This window comes from Anabas testudineus, chromosome 22 (genome assembly GCF_900324465.2).
Source record: "Anabas testudineus chromosome 22, fAnaTes1.2, whole genome shotgun sequence".
In the NCBI taxonomy this organism is placed as follows: Eukaryota; Metazoa; Chordata; class Actinopteri; order Anabantiformes; family Anabantidae; genus Anabas; species Anabas testudineus.
The window spans coordinates 12917079-12936983 of record NC_046630.1 but is presented as its reverse complement, the minus strand read 5'-3'; the positions used below and the strand labels follow the sequence as shown (position 1 = coordinate 12936983).

The following is a 19905-nucleotide window of genomic DNA, read 5'->3' as shown; positions in this document are numbered from 1 at the left end:
GCTCCAGTCTTTGCATATGTTCTACATAATGTAACCCAGTGCAGAGTTGTCAGTCTGTGTCCACAACAGTAACCTACTTTAGTGCTTCTTGACTTAAGAAAGCTGCGACGTGTCAAACGACATTTAGGTCTTTTTACAATTGGGTATTGATGTTGACTTTTAACAAGCTGCTCGTTTAATCCCAGGGTGCAACTCTCGGTGCACCACAGGGAGGAGCTCGCTCACTACAGAGCTCATGAGGCAGAAATCAAGAGGAAATTTGATGTCGTGAGTCTAATGAAAATAAAAACAAAGTGTACTGTATGACTCTTTCTCGTTAGCATTCTGGGTTTACTATATGAGGGATATTGTTGAACTAGTCCATGTGCACAGCGCTCGTCTTTTCAACTCTTCGCCCATGTGAAGCACGGGACCCGTGTGCTCAGCTGGATTGGCTGCGTGCTGCCGTCCGACGAGCAGCTAGCTAACCGAGCTGTCGTCGTCCAGACGGCGCTCACACCGCAGCTGAAGGAGGAGAAACAACCACGCTGTTGTGTCGTAGGCCCAAGAAATACACTATAAGGTATTTTTATTTTTTGCAGTGGCTATGTGTTGTTGTTGTTGTTGTTTACCGTAGCGTTGTGTGTGAACGTTAATCAGTCATATTAGCATCCTTGACTCCTGCCCTCCAACATCTGTATCTCAACAACAGTGGAGGCAGCTGCTAGCGTTAGCCGAGCTGTCCAGAGCTAAGTTAGCTCGGTGGGAGCTCATCCCTCGTTTCCTATGTGAATTTGTGGCATCGTTGATAAAGGCTTCAAGGTGAGCTTTAATGTTTACAGACAGGGTCGCAATTGTCGCTCATGAGTGCGAGTTAGCATAACTGCACTATGACAGCTAACCGTTGTTATGTCAGGTACAGTACAACACAACACGGGGGGAACTGATGTTTCTGAAATCATGTAAGAAAACGAGGTGATGATGAGTAATGTTAATGGTTTAATGTCATCAGCGTTTACTATCCATCTGTAGCTTTGGTTTACTGTCATGTTTCGCTCTTTAAGTTGCCCCAGCATGTACTTTATTAAGTAATAACACTAAATATTAGCCTACTGTTTTACACTTACTAACTTATAAATCCAGTGTTTTCAGCTTTAATAAAAAAAATAGATTTACGCATTGGTTAAAAGCCACAAGTTAGTTATCACAAGAGCTAAAACACTGACATCCGTGTGATCAGGTGGATTGTACATTTTCAAAATGGTCTTAAAATGTTGGACTACATCATCTGAATATCTAAAAAAAAACAGACTGTTTGATTTACTTTATTAGTTATGTTAATATTAATGTTAATATTAATTGATTTATTGATCAGCAATCGTAGGTTGATCATTAAAGTAATGTTGTATTTGGTCAGGTTTTATCCTCACTTGGACACAACCAACAATTTTCTGACCACACCTTGGGTTACGACATATTGTGATGTGACAACAGCTTCTGTGTTTTTGAACTTGATGGAGTTGATAATGGCTGAATAACGTCATGCTGGTATTAAATATCCTAGCAGTCAATTAAATTCAGATTCTCTGTATATTCAGCTGTGATTGTGTGCGGTTAAGTTGGAGGATGCTCATCCTTCCATTTACAGGGGCTTATCTCTTGCTTGGCTCTGCAGATCACTGACAGGGTTGCCCTGATGATCTTTTAATGAAGCTGGGGATCCTCCTCTGCTCCAGATGGCCCTGTGTTGGACTTATATGTCAACAGGACTGTGTCTGCGTTGTTACTAATATTGTACATGGCTTGGACCCCCCCACTAGCTTTGATAAGTCCTCTCTACTCCTCCCTTCCTGCCCAGATAGTGGATATCAGGTCATGTGATGTTTGTTATGGTAAGAGGTGCTGTATGGCATCTGGAGCTAGGCAGCATCTGTTGGCATTTCACAAGGCTAAAAACTAACTGCTGTTTGTTGCTGGTGATCACAGTAGCTCAATGAAGCGCCAAGGTTAAGGACCTGGATAAGTGCAAGGCTAACAATAGCTGTTGATTTAGTAACTCGCCTCATGCTGGCTAATGACACTGAAACATCAAAAGAAAGCAGCTCAAGTGGCGTTCAGCTGCCTCTTGTTGGACTTCTCATGGTGGATGGTGATCGCTGACATTACACCAGACCAAAGCTGCGATAAAAATAATATAAAGTAATGACTTCACTAATGTAGAAACTGCAGAAGAACCTCTTTGTGTAAAGATGTGTGTCTTAACATATTCATCTGAGATCAAAGTAGGTCAAGTCTAGTAAGTTCCTCTCTTGTGTGGATATAAAAAGCCTACTGCGCTGCATTGCGAGTTTCATCCAGGGTCATGTCTCTATTTTTTCTGTACTCCGTCGAGGCTGAATCTACTTATCAGGACACATTTTCTTATGATCGTTGCAGTGAAACTGTGTGTTAAAAGTCAAACTGCACATCCGGAGCTTGTCACAGTATATATGACAGGGGCTAAAGAAACCACACCAAGTAGCCTATGAAACAGTTGCCTGCTTGATTTTTTTTGTCAGTCTCTGTTTGTCTCTAATTGTGTGGTGATTCTTTCTTTTGTGTTAGTTTACATCATTATTTATAGGTGTAGGTAGAGAAGCCACCTGGTGTAGGTGTCTATTCCCACACACCGTCCTCATTCTGAACTGGGCTGGAGCGCTCACTGTGTCGTTTTTCTTATAGTGTTCCTTTGTTTTCCTGTATCCTGTGAGATTTACTCAGCTCCCACACACAGGCAGTGCCACAAAGCTGTCAACACTATGATGGAAATCAGGGATCTCTTTATGTCTCGTTCAGTCTCACTTTTCCTCTATCTTTCCCTTTTCTCTTTATTCCTGTCACAGATAATAAGCAGATAATAAGATGAGTGGACTTGGAGATGCAACTGGCCCTCTTGATATTATGTAAAAAAGTAAGCATGTTGTATAACTGACATCAAAAGCTGACTGAAGCATTGCTTTTATAGATGCATCAGAGCTGTCCACTTAGAGTTGAACTTTGTGATACTCCACATGTAGTAATTAGCACTTTACAGTACCCATGGAACACGTCCAAACTCCACAGGTGTTTCATATGGGGAGAGCTGCATCTGCTTAAGTTTTAGAGCTATGAGCAGCATCTCTGATTGTTTTTTCCACACCCTTTCATTACACCCACAACTTAGCCTGTGCTGTTTAGTCAGACGCTGTGCTCCAGCTGTGTGCAAAAGTAATTAAACATTACATTTACATTTTGCCATACTTTGTGACAGGATTTATGCCAGGCTTAAATTATTCCTAGTTGAAATGGTGTAGTTACCCAATGTTTTATTTTTAAGTGAGTTCCTGGGCATTGAGATAGTAAGGGGAGGTAGAATATTGTTTGGCACCACTCCTCCTACACGCATACTGTAATATGTTTGTGTACCATCTCTCATCCTTTTTGTTTGCAAAGGTGTTTTATGTGTTGAATTAAAGCAGACTGGTTATATTGGTTTACTATGGTCTTCAACTCCATCGGTGTCCTTATTTATGCAGCACCAGCAAATTGTACAAATCCAACATTAACACTCTATTAGTAACCTTATCACACGGTGATTGTAAACTATTCAACAATTATTACAATAAATAACAGTTGTTAATCGGAAACTGCAGCTCTATTAATAGCTGTTGTCACTACTACAGTTAGTATTTGTTGATGTTTGTGAACACTGTAGATAGCGTGTGTAATATCGTTTCTTGTTTTTGATGGGGAGATAGAGAAGGAGGTATAGAGATAAGCTGTGTTACAGGATAAAGACGCAGTAGAAAGACTGTAGGCTGGTGCTGTCAGAAGAGGTTCATGATCAAGCCATATTTGATCTTCAAGATACAAAGAGACTGAATAAACTGATTTAAGTAACTTGTTCCACCACCAAGGGGTCACACAGGAGAGGAGATAGGAATGGGACTTGCCTCACTGTCACAGTAGGACGCCAGGAGTAGGAGGAAGATTTGAAATTCATTGACATACGAAAGTAAGAAGACTCAGGATCCCGAATTAAGGGAATTCAGGCGGGTTGGTGCTGTGCTTCTGACTAGTGAGCATTTAGTAGTCTGATGACAAGCAGAATGACAGAATGGTGCAAAGCAAGTGACATTTCAACATGCCACACCTGCATGCTGCTATAAATTTGGATAGAAAATGTATTAGCAAGACTACCAGCTGCTACTGGATGGTCAAGTGAGTCTGACACATTGAAGAGAAGGTACACAAGGCCAAGCATGAATCACGGGTTTTATAGCAGACATGATTAATTGTAGATATATAGGATGTTTTGAAAGAGCTTAGCGAGAATAGGTTCTAGAGGAGGAAGTGTTGGGATGACTTGTGCAGAATTGTGGATCTTTCTGTTCTATATTACTGCCCTTACTGGGATCTGTATAGGGTTATATCATTTAAGGAGAACATTTTCAGATAAATTAGAATGGACTCTTTCTGTCCATTGACAGTTCACTCTGTCCCAGTATTTTTGCAGGATTCTTCCTGTTAATAGAGCAGTATACATTTGAAAAGACCAGCCTTAACGCTCTACCTGCTTGTTTTATTCTGCAGTTATTCTTGCTACTGTGTCTTAGGCACTGTTCTCCCTGTGGTTCCCATCTGATGGAGCAGAGGCTGTCAGTCTTTGTGAAGAGGCACCATGTTTCCTTGTCATGTAACCCCTTGGCCCTCTGCTGAACCACCGGCTTCCTGCGGTAGTCATGCACCCCCAGCGCAGCCAACACAACCTCTTCCCGATCTGCTCTGCAGCTGTCCCGCTCCATCTTTGAGCACCCACTCTGAGACACCTTCCCCAGATCCTATGGAGTCTCTCATTGTGGTCACAGAGTATGAACCCAGCAGGCCACCTGGAGAGGAGGAGGAGGTACGATGAAACACACCAATGTGACACTGTATATACCAGAGATGTAATCCATGACCATGAGCATGAATGAAGTCAACATTGCTATCCATATTTATATTGGGTTTTATTCCGTAGAGATTCATTAGAGATGCACCAATAGATCCACTAGAGATCGGAATTGGTTGGTTTTAAGCTTGGTCCGCCATGATCTGTGACTAGCTGATCAGGCTGAGATATCCGATTCTGTATCAAAATTACAAACATGATGGTTCACGTCATGCACCAGAGAGCAATAGAGCAGTGCAACCTTTTGTTCTTTGTTCATGGAGCTTTTCATCCAATTTGGATTGCCCAAAAAAATTGTAATTGGTGCGTCACTAATTCAGATGCAGGTGTTGCTTTTATTTTGTCTGTTTTGAAAATGTGAAAAAGAAGTTCCGAATAAATGTTATGTAATTATACTGTTGCCTTGAGTTTAAATAGAAAATATAACCTAAAAAGAATTTACAAACTTCACTGTGTCATATACAGTGGGTACAACATATTGACCATCATATAATTGATACATACAGAATTATAGTACGTATGTGTATATATAAGAAGTGTATAGTTTAAATGTATTGTATCACAGGTAGAGGAAATGGACAGCTCTGAGACACCTGAGCAAGGTTCCTCTTTGGCGGCAACTTTCCACACTCCATCCTGTGACCTGCTGTCCCACACAGTTTGCCAACCAGAGGCTCTGTTACCTGGAAGCCAAGAACAAAGGGGAAGATTAAACTTGTCAGATAGGAAACTGTCTCTGCAGGAGCGTTCGCAGACAGCAACATCACCCTGCAGCTCTCCAGGACTCAATGGGCGCTATATTTACCCATCATTACCCTACTCCCCCATCACTTCACCACATTCCTCGCCACGCTTGCCCCGCAGGCCCACAGTAGAGTCCCACAGCGTTTCCATCACAGACCTCCAGGTAAGTCAAACCTTGTGGCTCACAAGCTTTCTGTGAGTTTATTTTACTACCTGCAATGCATTTCCAGCCTGTCTGGGACAAAAAGCAACACTAACAGCATAAAATAACACTACACTAAATCTGTAGAACTTCAGCTTCAGTTTGCGTGTGATAAAGATATTCCCAGAAATGAAACACAGCCATGCTGTTCTCTTGACTACATCTTAAATATCAGTAACACACTTGTCTGAGAGTAAGTAGAACTACAGTACATCTGTATTTGTCTTAAAAGCAGGCAGCACACTGGTAAAGTCTGGGCTTTGTGGATGTGAAGGTAAGGATTTACAGTTGCATTAGTTGTAGGTAGCACTGTAGCTGTGAGCCCCATTAAATATAGATGCAGAAACCTGTAGTGCTGTGTGCTGTAGTTTTGATCTCTATCAGAGCAACAGAATTACATGCTACATGCTGTAGGTGCATGCATTTAGGCAACCAAGTAGTCCTTAAACCCACAATAAAAAAAAAACACATTTAGAAAGGTACTGTTAGTGTGGAGCTGGTTCATCACTGTATCTATATCAATCATTCTCTGTAATCTCAGTTTCTATCAAGACTGCTTATTGCCAAAACATGAGATAGAATACACCTGTACTAGACTCTAATCTTCTCTAAACACATCCTACTCCTAGCTTCTAACACAGCAGCTACACTGTAAGATTAGCAGATAGGATTAGTGACAAAATGTAGGTAAAGTGCCTTTCTGTATTTTGGACTTACCTACGATATACTTACTTGCTTTCTGTTAACTGCAAATCTAGATAAGGTAAAAGATTTTAGTTTGCATGAAAAAGGACAAATTGAACTGGGATTATGATTGCAACTCGACATGCTGACAAATGTATGAAATTTGTTGGAAGACATGGCAACCATGTGCAGAAGAAGAGTATGTATGGAGTGAAAATAGAAAGAGAAAAATAATATACTGGATTTTCATGGAGCTTTCTCAGGAAAAGACGTAACACTCATGCTAAATATGTCGTGATTTCATTTGAAAAGAAATAGTTTACCTCTCTCTTTTCTCTTTCCTCAAGGACTGTGTTCAGCTGAACCAGTACAAGTTGAAAGACGAGATCGGCAAGGTACCATCAGAGACTGATTGCATCCTTTCACTGACTTTTCCATTTCCTTCGCTCTTCCACCTACTACATGTCTGTCAAGTAGCCACATCATCAAGGACATGCAGTAACAGTGTCTGATATCCTCTCTCTCCCGACTGTCCTCATTTCCCAAACTCTGTGTAAACTACCAGGCCATGGGAGAGTTGGAAGATGGATGAGAGGCCGGTATAAATAGTGCTCTCTAAGGGTTGTGTGAGGCTTAGTGGATATGAGCATGTGAGAGTGAATGAGTGGGTGTCTGTCCTTGAAGCCACGTTTTGGATTGTGGATTGTAGATTTAATAACCCACAGTGCCTGTCTGTGTAGGTAGACATGTTAATGTGTGTGGTTTTGTGTTCAGCTGAGACAATTAAAGCCTTTCAGGACGAGGCTCCTGTTATCAGATCATCTTTAGGACTGTAGGATGAGCTCTGCGCTGCCTCTCCAGTCAGCTCCCCCACCAGGAACTGTGCTTCACCTTTAGAACATGTCCCTATTGCCTACACTACTCGATCCTATTGTGCCTCGACACTTATGCTTTTCGCTCCGCGCCTGTGCTGTTCTAAATGCCAGATAAACGTTCAGTCTCTCGTTGCCTTTTCTGAGCACAGCCACACACCTTTCATCTCTTAAAGACTAAGACAGGCCCTGGAGCTTACGAATGGTGTTGGATCATACTGTCACACACAGTACATGCTCACCACCTTCATCTAACTGTGATGCTGTCCTTCAAACTGTGGTAAAGTGAGTCTTAATAGGACGAGGAAGAGAATTTCTTGCCCATGTCTGTTTAGCTCTTAACATTTCAGCTCCTTTATTGCCTTCTATTTTTTATTTATACTTCAGCCCAGTTTGGTATAATAAGGTTTACTGGATCTATTTATTTATAATATACAGTAATGTCCTCTAAAGATAAACTAATGGTAAAAAGATGGTCTTTATATGGGGAACTTTGTTTGGGAAAATTTTAGTTTTTACTGATCCTGTCCTCTCTCCCTCTCCTCTCTGTCTGTTTGTTTATGTGCATGGATATGTGCACACAGGCAACTAATTGGACCTAGTTTTTATCCAGAATTTCCTGTGTGTGGGCAGGGGAGCTTGATAACACAAACCAGATCCAGTTTCCTTAATTAGACTGAAATCAAAAATGAAAGAACGAGGGAGCGATGATTTGAATTTCTCTGTTCTCACTTTGAAGCAGCTGGTACTCTTTCAGTGTACACTGTTAGCCCACACAGTTCCCTTCTATGTATGTGTGTGTGTGTGTGTGTGTTTGTGTGTTTGTTTTTGTTCCAGTGTGTACTTGTATGTATCTAAAATGTTTGCTTTGCACGAGTGATTTTTTTTTTCACGCGAAGAATTGACAGCTGCTTGATCTCACTTTATTGGCTTCCTTTTACTTTCACTTATTCCTAAACCAGGGCTCATATGGTGTTGTCAAGCTGGCCTACAATGAGGACGACAACACATACTATGTGAGTTTTTCGCATATACACAAATGCAGAGGCGATTTCTTCCCCAATTTTTAGCATCTCTATCTATCTATATCTTTTTCTCTCACTTCTCTTTTGTTCCTTATCACTTGTCACACACACCACAAAGTAGAAAAACCCCATAATAAATTCCATTGTCACTTTTACTGGTGTGATTTTATGTGAAACCTACCCATTTGAAAATGTATTCAGTTAATAGTGCCTTGCTGACTATTGTAACAACACATCAGCTGAAGCTTTTGTGTTTGCTGTTCATGATTGTTGCTGCCATTCTCATTAAGCTGCTTGATATTGACAGACAGTGACGTGGGGATTATTTTAATATTCCTCCCAAGTGACAAAGCGCACATGTCACATTCAGTGATTATATCATTGCAGTAATAACTGAGGGTATTGAGGCCACTGGAAACCTTCTATTTCCAGATAGATATCCACTGAACATTGTATCTGTCACACAATTTGCTCTCATTTCAAGTCTGCCTGGGTATTTGGTATCTGAGTAGTATGTTGGTGGCTGCAGGGTACCATTAACTTTCACAGGTCCGACTTAAAGCTAAATATCCAAATCAAAATGTGCAGTTAATTAAGACAAGACTACTTATTGCATACAATAAAAGTGGTGTACATTACTAACAGATGGTAAAAGACAGTGACCTGTGATGTGTTCAGTGATGCCTCATTGAGCATTAACCCTGGCTTTATGTGCTCTCTTGAACCCCCCTTTTTGACCCATTATCGCAATCTCTCTCTCATTCTGTCAGTGTACATGATTTGTATACTTATATTTCAGTCTTCTCACACCAGGGATGACAGCAAGAACTCAGTGTCTAACTGTTATAATCTCTTGTGCTGATTACGCAGCCAGTGTTAGTAGTCACAGATACACAAAGGATGTTCAAGGTGAGGAGAGAAATTTATAGACACTGGGAAATTCATCTGTAGGTGTGCAAGTGGGTGCACTGTCAGATATGCATCACTCTGCTTTATCTTTTTGTGTACCTTTCTTTAAATCTTTTTGCTGGATCTGTTGCCCACTGGGCCATCCAACTCGATCTCCCTTTCTCTCCTGTAGGCGATGAAAGTCCTGTCCAAGAAAAGACTGATGCGGCAGGCAGGTTTCCCACGTAAGTCTAGAGCCAGGGACAGATGGTCAACACAGCAGAGAGTGCCGTCCCTTATAATGTTCCAGTACTACATGAACTCTGCATACCAGTACTGAAAACCACACTGTACTTGGTCATATTCTGTCTTTCCATTCTTTCACTTATCACACATTCTCTTCTCTCTTGTCTGTCCTTCCTTTATTAGGAAGACCTCCTCCTCGTGGAGTTAAAGCAGGCCCCGAGGGTCCCCTTCAGCCCAAGGGACCCCTAGAGCGGGTTTATCAAGAGATTGCCATCCTTAAAAAGCTAGACCATCCTAATGTGGTCAAACTAGTAGAGGTGAGTGCTGTTAATGTGAACAGTTTCCCTAATTAAATTTAGGTTTGGCCGGAGATCTCCATAGACATGTTTGTGTGTGAAGAAAAGTGTATGCTTTTAAGTGAAATTGTTTCCCAGCAACTGCAGGTATATTTGAGTGACAAAAATAATTAACTCAAGTTAATGCAAAATATTTCAGTCAGTCAGTCTTTTTAATGCATTTCTTCTCTAATAAGAACAACAAGGGCATGTTGCCAACTCACAAATGGAACAATTTGGCGTTGCCTCAGTAGAGTTTTAAAGAAAGAGGAAAAGATATAAAACCAGACATTATGCATTATGAATTTCAGATTACAATGAAACTCAAATGGAACACTTATCACTTATTTTCAGAGAGCCTCAAATACAACAACATGTCATTCTACTATAGTTGTGATGTAGTTGTTTCATTTTACCACATACAAATGTTGTCGATTATGTGGGTTTAAATTCATTTCCTTCCTTTGTGATGTGGTGCCAGGTTTTGGATGACCCCAGTGAGGACCATCTGTACATGGGTATGTTGTGGCCAGACAGTCAGCCTTCAGCAATGACACTTGCACACACACTTTCACACACTTTCATACTGTCATGAATAACAGAAGTGTTAAAGAAGTAAATTTTAACTATTAAATTAGGGAGTCTTGTTTTTTAGTTTGTGTTTTTATTACTGAAAAGCTGTTATCACTAACCTCATCTGTGTTTTTATCACAGTATTTGAGCTGGTTAAAAAAGGGTAAGCTAAGCCTCTTTTATGGTAATGATTGTGACACTGGTTTGAGCTCAATCTCATTGGTTGTGATTGCTGATATTGTGTGTGTGTGTGTTTACCTGCTTATATATTCAGAGCTGTGATGGAGGTGCCAACAGACAAACCTTTCAGTGAGGACCAGGCACGCTTTTACTTCCAAGATCTGCTCAGGGGAATCGAGTATTGTGAGTCTCCTAAACCTTCTGTTATTCTTCCACTCAGCCAGTAACTGTGTTGTATAATATAAAAATAGCTAATTTAACCTCACCCTGCTAGATAATTTTAGTTTTAGACTATTCAATGTAGAATTCGCTTTGATAATAGCTTGACAAAATCTCAGACCCCATAATTATTTGTACTTCTATGCATGCAATGATTTTCTGAATATTCTGTCCATTGTATAGTAAAGATAAAGGTCTGGTCAAGAATTATATAATCTTAGTATCAAGATGAAATTCTTAGTGCACTTATCAAGCTGCTGTTCTTCACTCTAGCCACCCACAAGGCTCATTTCATATAATCTCTGTGGTTCTATTTGAGCCAGAGAAGAGTTTGTCTTTAAAGTGTCGTCTAGGAGACTAGTGCAGAGGGAAAGATAGAGAGGGCTCTACACCAGGGCCACTGAAACTGAACCTTATATATTTTTTCTCATTCTATGTTAGTATAACTGAAAAGCAACTTGTAGTTACTAGTTTGGTTGAAGATACATTTGAAATATAATGACGATTCTCCCATGAAGCTATTTTAATTTCATCCCATCAAGCCAAAACCTAATTTGTTTATTGATACAAATTGTGTGTATTAGAAAGCAAAAATGCTTTTTCAATCTCTCCCCCCTAACAACCAAGACTTTTCTGCACTAATATGTGATAATTACAGTTACTATGAACTGTGTCAACAGTACATTACCAGAGGATCATCCACAGAGACATCAAACCCTCTAACCTGTTGGTGGGAGAGGATGGACACATCAAAATAGCAGACTTTGGAGTCAGTAACCAGTTTGAGGGAGCCGATGCCCTTCTGACAAGCACAGTGGGAACACCTGCTTTCCTTGCTCCCGAAGCTCTGACTGAGACCAGGAAGAACTTTTCTGGAAAGGTGAAGGAACACTTGAATAACTAGTGCCCCCTGGTGATGATTTTCAAAAATGCAAGGATTGTTTTTAAAAAAAGGTTTTCTATTCTTCACATATGATTTGTTTTGTAGCAATATTCATACGTTGTTGTGTATATTGGTATATTTCAGCTACTAAAGACTGAATGGGCAATTTCATAGTATAACATACTGCATCATGTTTCCTCTTTGTGAAGGCTTTGGATGTTTGGGCGATGGGAGTGACGCTTTATTGCTTTGTCTTTGGAGTGGTGAGTCGGTGCTCCTACAAAAAAATAAATAAATTGATTCTCCTCGATCAATCTGCTGATCTTTACATTGACACCACCACTTCTCTTTCATTCACAGTGTCCATTTATGGATGAACGCATCCTCAGTCTTCATCAGAAAATCAGGACACAGCCTGTGGAGATACCTGAACAGTCAGTTCTGCTCCTCCTGTCACTGTGTCAGGAAAACTAGTGAGGTATTTATGTTTTTTTATGCCATTAACAACTAATTTTCTTTTCCGTTGTGTTTCAACAGTGCTGACATATCAGATGATCTTAAAGATTTGTTGCTGAAAATGTTGGATAAGAATCCAGAAACCAGGATATCAGTCCCACAGATCAAGGTAAACTCTTTCGGTGTCCGAAATGTGGCATTAAAGCATGTTTGATATTCATACGCTGATTTCAGTAAACCACCTGAAGCAAACCTTCAAAAAACACACACTTTTTATGCACCTTCAAAGGCATTGTGTCTTTGTGCCCAACATAATAAAAATGAAATACACAGAGGGCTCCTTTGTTTGTCTTATGTTGGTGTCCAGGTGCACCCATGGGTGACAAGGCATGGTGCTGAACCTCTCCCTCCCGAGGACGACAACTGTTCTATGCTGATTGAGGTGACCGAGGAGGAGGTGGAGAATTCTGTTAAACACATCCCCAGCCTGGCTACAGTGGTGAGTTTCTGATGGTGAAACATCACCATCAGCACAGTTTATTTTCAGTTGGCTAAGCTAAGCTAAGAGAGGCATGAAAACTGCAGGTCTATTTAGACATTAACTCAGAGTAATATAAATGTGTTTTGTCTCTCTCCTGATATACTGTACAGTAGATAAGGTGTGTTGGTTAAGTATTGTTTGCATGCAGATTAACAGTGATCTTACTCATCTATTCATCTAATAAAATGAAAGTTATGTCGCCATAACTTCACCATTATTTTCCAACAGAACATTGTTCTGTTTGAAAGTGAAGATTTTCCTAATATCGTGGTTTATGCATTTTGTTTTCAATTCTTTTTCAGATCCTGGTAAGAACCATGCTGAGGAAGCGTTCCTTTGGGAACCCCTTTGACTGGGGCCGCAAGGAGGACCGCAGCAGTTTGTGTGCTCCAGGGCAAGCACTCACGTAAGGATTGTCTACAGATAGTTTAAACTACAGTTTCAATCTGCCAGGTTTTTGCAGTAAGATTAGGAATCACAGCAGTAGGTTGTCAATATAAAAATTGCTGCTCTCTCTTCTTATGCTGTGTTGATCATCAGTAAGGACAGAAGTTTTTGAAGCAGTGTGTCCATTAGTCTGTTGTTATTTCTCTCCTGCCCTGCAGGAAAGGCAGAGCAGGCAAAATGAGATACTGCTACATTCATTGTAACCAAAGAAGGTAAATGAACTTAGGACAAGTCTTGTCTGCTGTAGTACTGTTTAAGTGATAGAGAATGTTCTTTAAGACCCCTGGCATGATATAAGCAGCTGTATTTCCCAATATGGCTTCAATAGTCAAATACCCTTGTGCATCCAGCTTGTGATAGTTTAGAGGTGTTTGGACAAGCCATCTTTGGAAATGTTGTGCTATGCTTTAGTCCAGAGTCTGACAGATTTGCTGTATGTTTCATGTGTGAGGGTGCTTTTGTTAAAGCTAATGAAGTTCAAAGTTAATGAAGATACTAAAACAAACTCTGACTCAAGTAAGTTACGTAACGAAGCTATGACATATCCATATGTTCAGAGTGGTCACAGAAACACAACCAGATTTTTTTCTAAGCTTCTCATCTGAGGAATGATTTACTATATTACAGTCTAATTCAGTTTACCCTTACTGTAAACATTATTATCATCATTATTATTATTAGTAGTAGTATTAGTTTTGTTCCAAGCACAATGAAATTCAGATGTAGCAATACTGTAAAATGTACTCAATGAGCCCAGAGCATCCATTTATGATATGTTGGTACTCGTTCCCTGCATGGATCACTCTCCTCACTTATCCACTAAATTATTGTTTTTGTGTCTCCTGTAAAAGTCCCTTAACAAAAAATATCAACTTTTAATATAACTTCTTCCCTTTTTATCCACTCATTATTTTGCAGTGTTTTCCCTTGTCTATGGTACAGTAGGTGCTATGTAAATAATCTTTGGCCAACAGCTTGCCAGGCTTCCTTAGTGCTTGCTGCTTTGCATTATGTAACAATGTAATGGTTGGTTTCAGTTCCTAAACTGAGTTTAACAGTAGCTTGTTTATTTCTCTGCTCAGTAATATAGGATTGACAGCAGGCCCTATACTAATGCTATAACTAATGCTGTGTTACTTAGGAAACAGGAGAGCAGTGATGGCATGAGGAGTATGGACCTGCCCTACGTGGGAGAGGATGAGTCTCTCTCCTGATGCAGAGGGTATATTATGCATGCCGGTATCTGCCTGCCTGCAGCCACACAGCACAACACCCCTTTACTCACAGTTTTACACTGGCAGCCTACACCTACGTACGCTTCCTGGAAGGTGGACAACTGTGGCATATGCCGAGGAAGGCCAAAATTAAGGATCTAAGGCACTTTGATAACAGTTTGCTAAGCCTTTATTTCTTTTCCCCCCACCTATAAGGCTCAGCTTGGGGTTGTGGGACTTGTTACTTCAATGTGGGAACCTCCTAAACCTTAAACCAGTCTGCAGCTCTTGTTGTCCAAACCCACTCTCCTCTTCCTATCCTGCATGCATTTATAGTCCTAGCATGCTTCGTCTCAGGCTTCAAATGTACAGTTTTGCTTTATATGTAGTTTAGCCATTTGTGTTTCTCCTTGTCTTTTCTTGACAATACTTTCAGGTACACAGGGCATGCAGGAGATGGTGATGGTCTCATGGCGAGGGATGGTTGTCTTCATTTCCTCAACATTTTCATTAGTAGAGCAGGTTTATTACCAATGATTGTCCAGTTCACTCTGCTTCAGAGTAGCAGTGGCCAGTTTTGTAATATATTCTGAGGGAGGGATTTGTACAGTTTTCCCAAAATGAAAAAAAGGGAGTAAAAAATATTTACTTCACTGAATGCATGTTTATAGCGTAGTGGTAACATCACCGCCCTCCACGTGGGTTCGAATCCCGGCTGTGGCCTACCTCCAGTAGAGGTCCCTCGGAAAGACCTCCTTACGCTTACCCTGCCTGTACTTTGTACCTCACTTGTAAGTCGCTTTGGATAAAAGCGTCTGCCAAATGACTACATGTAAATGTGTTTACTTTCCCAATGCAAGCACTGTATAAGTTATATCTAAATATTGGCAGACTCACAGACACACTTGTTTGTTGCAGTTCAATTTTTAGTCTTACCACAAATCTCCCAATTCCTTCAGTGAGAACAGACTTTCACATGCGTCATGGATTCGTTTCACTTCTCAAAGTGGATGCTTGTATGTACACTGAAAACAGAAATGGATAACTATCGAACCTCAAGTTAAAATTGTGAATGTTCTTACTTGTTTTATTCGTTTTGTACTGTGAGATTTACTGATGTTACTTTGAAACTGCACATTTCCAGGACACCAAAAACTCCAATTATGTATAATTTTGTAAGTATAGAATAATAACGTGATGAAGACAAACCTTTAAGCTATTTGTTCTTTATTGAACTACTAGAGCTGGCTACCGCTGTAAGTTCAGAGATGTAAATTGCAGCTGCAGACTTTTTGTACAACTCTATGCATGACATATCTGCAGAGGTGTTTAATTTAAAAACGGTTGCCATCTTTAGCCGGAGGAGCAGGCCACTCTGCAAATATTTCTAATTAATTATAAAGTACTTTTCTTTAAAAGCTTTCCTTTAAAAGTATTGGAACAGTGAACAGGAACATTGGCCAGTTCATTCTGTAGACTGAAAACATTTGGGTTTGACATCGAAAGATGAATATGAGACAAAAGATGAACTCTGTCTTAATGTCCAGGTGTTTACGTCTGAATCTGATAAATAACTTAGAAGTTAGCACATTTTGTTTGAACCCACCTATATTTCATGTGAGCAAAAGTATTTGAACAGATAGACTTAAAATAGATTCAAGTGAACAAGACTTGATGTTTAGTTGTAAATCCTTAGCTTACAATAACTGCATCAAGCCTCTGACATCACCAAGCTTTTGCATTCTTCTTTTTTTATGCTTTTCCTGGTTTTCACTGCTCTGTTTTTTGTTTGTTTGCATCATCTATAGGGTTTAAGAGTGGAGACTTTTTACCGCTGATGAACTCCTTTCTTATTTCTGAAAGAAATCTGAAACTGAGCGTAGAGGTTCAGTGTATTGTTCATCAATGTAATAGCAGACATCTGAGCCTCAAAACACACCTGTCACATGTTAGACTTTTGCTCATATGAAAAATGGGTGGGTTCTAATAAAAGGTGCTATCTTCTAAGTTATTTATCAGATCCAGATGGAAACACCTGGAAATCAAAGCTGAAATGTTGATCGTCTGTCTCATTTTTTTAGTCTGAAAACTGCAGCTGAAATAGAGGAACTGGCCTTGATGTTCCAATACTTTTGGAGGGGAGTGTAGATGCGTTTCATTTTAGATGATCCCAAAGCAGTACATTAGCACTCCCCACTTTTGTTCTTTTGTTATTCGTCAGTTTCTCACCTATAGTATTTTAGTGTAAGTGTAGATAAAAACACTTGATGTGTCTCCAGTGATCTTAATATTGACTAATATTAATTATAACATTTAATGCTTCCACACACTTATGACTTCAGCACTTAAGTGTTGAATGTATAAAAAAGGGACTATGGATTTTTTTTACTTGCATGTCACTCTGAACTGTATGTCTGTTTTTTAAGACTAGTACTATGCATATGATGTGTCTTTTCTCTGTATGGTGCAATGGTACGCTTTGTCAGTGTGCACACTGTTGATAAGGAGGGCTGCATGTGGTTGTATTTAATTCCTTTTTACTTACCCACAAACAGAATCACACTGGTTTATAGCAGTCACCAAATGTCTATTATGAAGGAAGAAAATTTTGTGTTATACTGTGAAATGTTAACTAATTTAAACCTGCTTTCCACCCATGTAAGACAGACTTTACACTCTGATATACTGTAAACAACTACAGCTATTATTATTTAAGATAAACTTTATACCTTGAATAAAATAAGACACATACTTTTGGTTTATATTTCGCCCTCCAACAAGAATGAACTGAAGGACAGCTTCAACCTGAATGCAGGGTGACAGTGCAAGCCACAAAAAAGCTGTATAATAAATATTTTATATGTTCAGTATTTGTAGTAAAACTTGTAGTTTGTTTCAATGCAGTCTTTGTCCATTCTTAACGGAGGGGCCAGACTAAGTGATTAACCTTTACTGTTCACATGTTTTTGCATTCTGTAATTTTATTTAAGAGCTTTGGGGGCTCTTCCCTTAAATGCATGCTATCACACTGAACACACACACACATAACTTTATTGTCAAAGCATGACAGGTCCTTGACAACAAAATGGGACCTTCAAATGAATTATCCTATACATACTTCTTGTTCATGATTTGAATAAAAGATTATTGCCTTTCTTTCATGTTGTTGGTCTGAATGTTATTAAAATTGGCTTTACAGTTCCAGAAATAGACCACTAGTCTGTGCTGTGTACGGTTACATTTCCGAAGCTGCACATTGCTCTTAAGATCTCCAATATTACATTTTATCCTTTTGATATGTGACAGATTTTCAACATCAGCTAGCATTAGTAGTATTATTAGTGTTATAGTAATCCTTCACTCGATTACCTGTTTATTTAAATATGTCTGCCCCTATTACCTAATTTATGAATTTTCTTGCAAACTTAAATTTATAAAGGAAATGTAAAGAGAAATGCTAGTGATAAGAAGTCACATTTATGGTATGCTTTTATACATACTGTAAATGTCAGTTCATAGCAACAATGCTATATTTAATTACAATGCTTCTGTATGTAAAAGGGTGTCTAATCACTAATCACTTTGTGTTATAGTATGAACTCATACGACATTGTTGACATTGTTGTCTTGTGGATCATCTTCTTTCAGCTAGAAGTAGAAAGATACGTATGTGTACTCTCCTAAGTAAAACCAAGCAAGCTGAAAATCTGTGTATTCGCCCTTTAAGTTCAAAAACATGCTGATTAATGTTTGTGCCTCCTGGTGTTTGTGTTGTAATTTTCACAGATATGTCCACATACAAAAGTGTGACCTTCAGTCCCCACACTTCAGATGCAGTTTCACACTTGTTGAAAAGTGTCACACTGACCTCTTGTGCTAGTTTCATAGTATTACACACTTTTATCTGTTCCTGTGAAAACCACTGGAGCGAGTTGGTTCTCAGTTTATTTTAAGGATTAACTACTGTGTTGTGAGTCAAGAAAATGACACAGATTTTGCTTTTGGTATTAGTTCAAGTGGTTTGAAAGTTGATCCCTAATTATGTATTTTCTAGTTAATATAAATCAAACACTCAATTAATTACACTTTAATATTATTTCTATGCAGTGCAATAAAATTATGCTCGCTGCAGTGTAATATAATGTTCGTCATCTTGTACTAGTGGTTTATGCCTCCCCGCTGGGATGCAGAAGGGCCAAAAATCCCAGATCAGCAAATGAGAAGTGCTGATAGTAACAGAAGTGAAACCCTCCTTCGTCATGCTCCGTTAATTGTTTACCTGCTGGGGGTTGCCAGAGGTAAGAAAAGAACAAAAAGCTGTCAAACAAAGGGCATGTTCAGCGTTCTGTAAAACTGCATGCACAGGCCTACTCCAGCAGGTAGATGTTTCAGTCCCTGCATCCATTGTTCGCCTTTTCCCCTTTTCAGCGTGCAGTGTCTGAAGTCTGTGCAGAGCTGCAATCCCAGAGAAAGAAAGATCACCGCATTGAAAGAATAAGGAGATAATAGAATATATGGTAAAACAATATTTCATATACTAGCAGAACAAAGTGAAATGCTGCACTATATTTTAGGATTGTGGGAACATGGAACAAGGTCTTCAAAGTGAGAAAGAAAGAAAACCCCCTCTGAACATAGCTAGTAAGTTGTTTACTTCACATTTGAATGAAATTTTTTTTTTGTAGTTTTTCCATTGGACAGCAAAATGTGCACATGTCTACATACAATGTATAAAATGTTGTTTTTAGCATCTTGAAAAAGCTGCTTAAATATTTAAATACAATTCATTAATATAATGAAGCCTACGGGCTATGGGTTTCAAGACAGATGATTTTAATTCACCAGCCATCAGTGGTGTTAATAACTACCAGTAACTACATTTACTCAAACACTGTATTTTAGTAATTATTTAAGAAGCCTAGCACTTGTAGATTAGTATTTCTATTTTGTGCTACTGTGTTTTTCTACACACTCATTATGCAGGTTGGATCATTTCAGAATAATACTGCAATACATGTTTATGCAGGAATATGTACATGTTGCAGTAGATTGGTGGGGGTAATTTCTATAGGCCTAAATCAATGAAGGATTGTCTTTTTCCCTTTGAAATGTAGTAGAAGTATAAAGCAGCACAGAGGGGAAGTACTCAAGTGAAGTAGACCTAATACACAGCCCACCACAAGAAAAAGGGGCACCCTAATATTTTGTTGAACTGTCAGCTGACCTCATTCTTTGGACACATGACGTTGTTGAACTTACTGACCTGACCAACTGCAGCAGCTCCAGGTCATAGCACTGCCCCCACAGGCTTGTACAGTAGACACTAGACATGATGGGTGCATCACTTCACCCACCTCTCTTCTTGCCCTGATGCGTCCATCACTCTGAAACAGAGTAAATCTAGACTCATCAGACCACATGACCTTCTTCCACTGGACAGTTCTTAAT

The 19905-nt window shown here is 39.5% G+C and overlaps 1 protein-coding gene across 3 annotated transcripts; it reads left to right on the top strand.

The window, feature by feature from the left end:
- The first annotated feature begins 217 nt into the window (after window positions 1-217).
- On the top strand, window positions 218-17618 carry LOC113147873 (calcium/calmodulin-dependent protein kinase kinase 2). Of its 3 annotated transcripts, XM_026339151.1 has the most exons (18): window positions 218-562; window positions 4614-4903; window positions 5514-5855; window positions 6926-6973; window positions 8413-8466; window positions 9557-9608; window positions 9793-9926; window positions 10426-10462; window positions 10659-10680; window positions 10792-10880; window positions 11597-11796; window positions 12009-12062; window positions 12160-12233; window positions 12337-12424; window positions 12623-12754; window positions 13099-13202; window positions 14385-14465; window positions 14894-17618. In XM_026339151.1, exons 2-17 carry the CDS (start codon window positions 4679-4681, stop codon window positions 14455-14457), a joined length of 1728 nt encoding a protein of 575 aa, XP_026194936.1. In that variant the 5' UTR covers window positions 218-562; window positions 4614-4678; the 3' UTR covers window positions 14458-14465; window positions 14894-17618. The 3 variants fall into 3 exon arrangements, with proteins under 3 accessions (XP_026194936.1, XP_026194934.1, XP_026194935.1); XM_026339149.1 differs by having other exon boundaries at window positions 14385-17618; XM_026339150.1 differs by having other exon boundaries at window positions 4591-4903; window positions 14385-17618.
- The last annotated feature ends 2287 nt before the right edge of the window (window positions 17619-19905 follow it).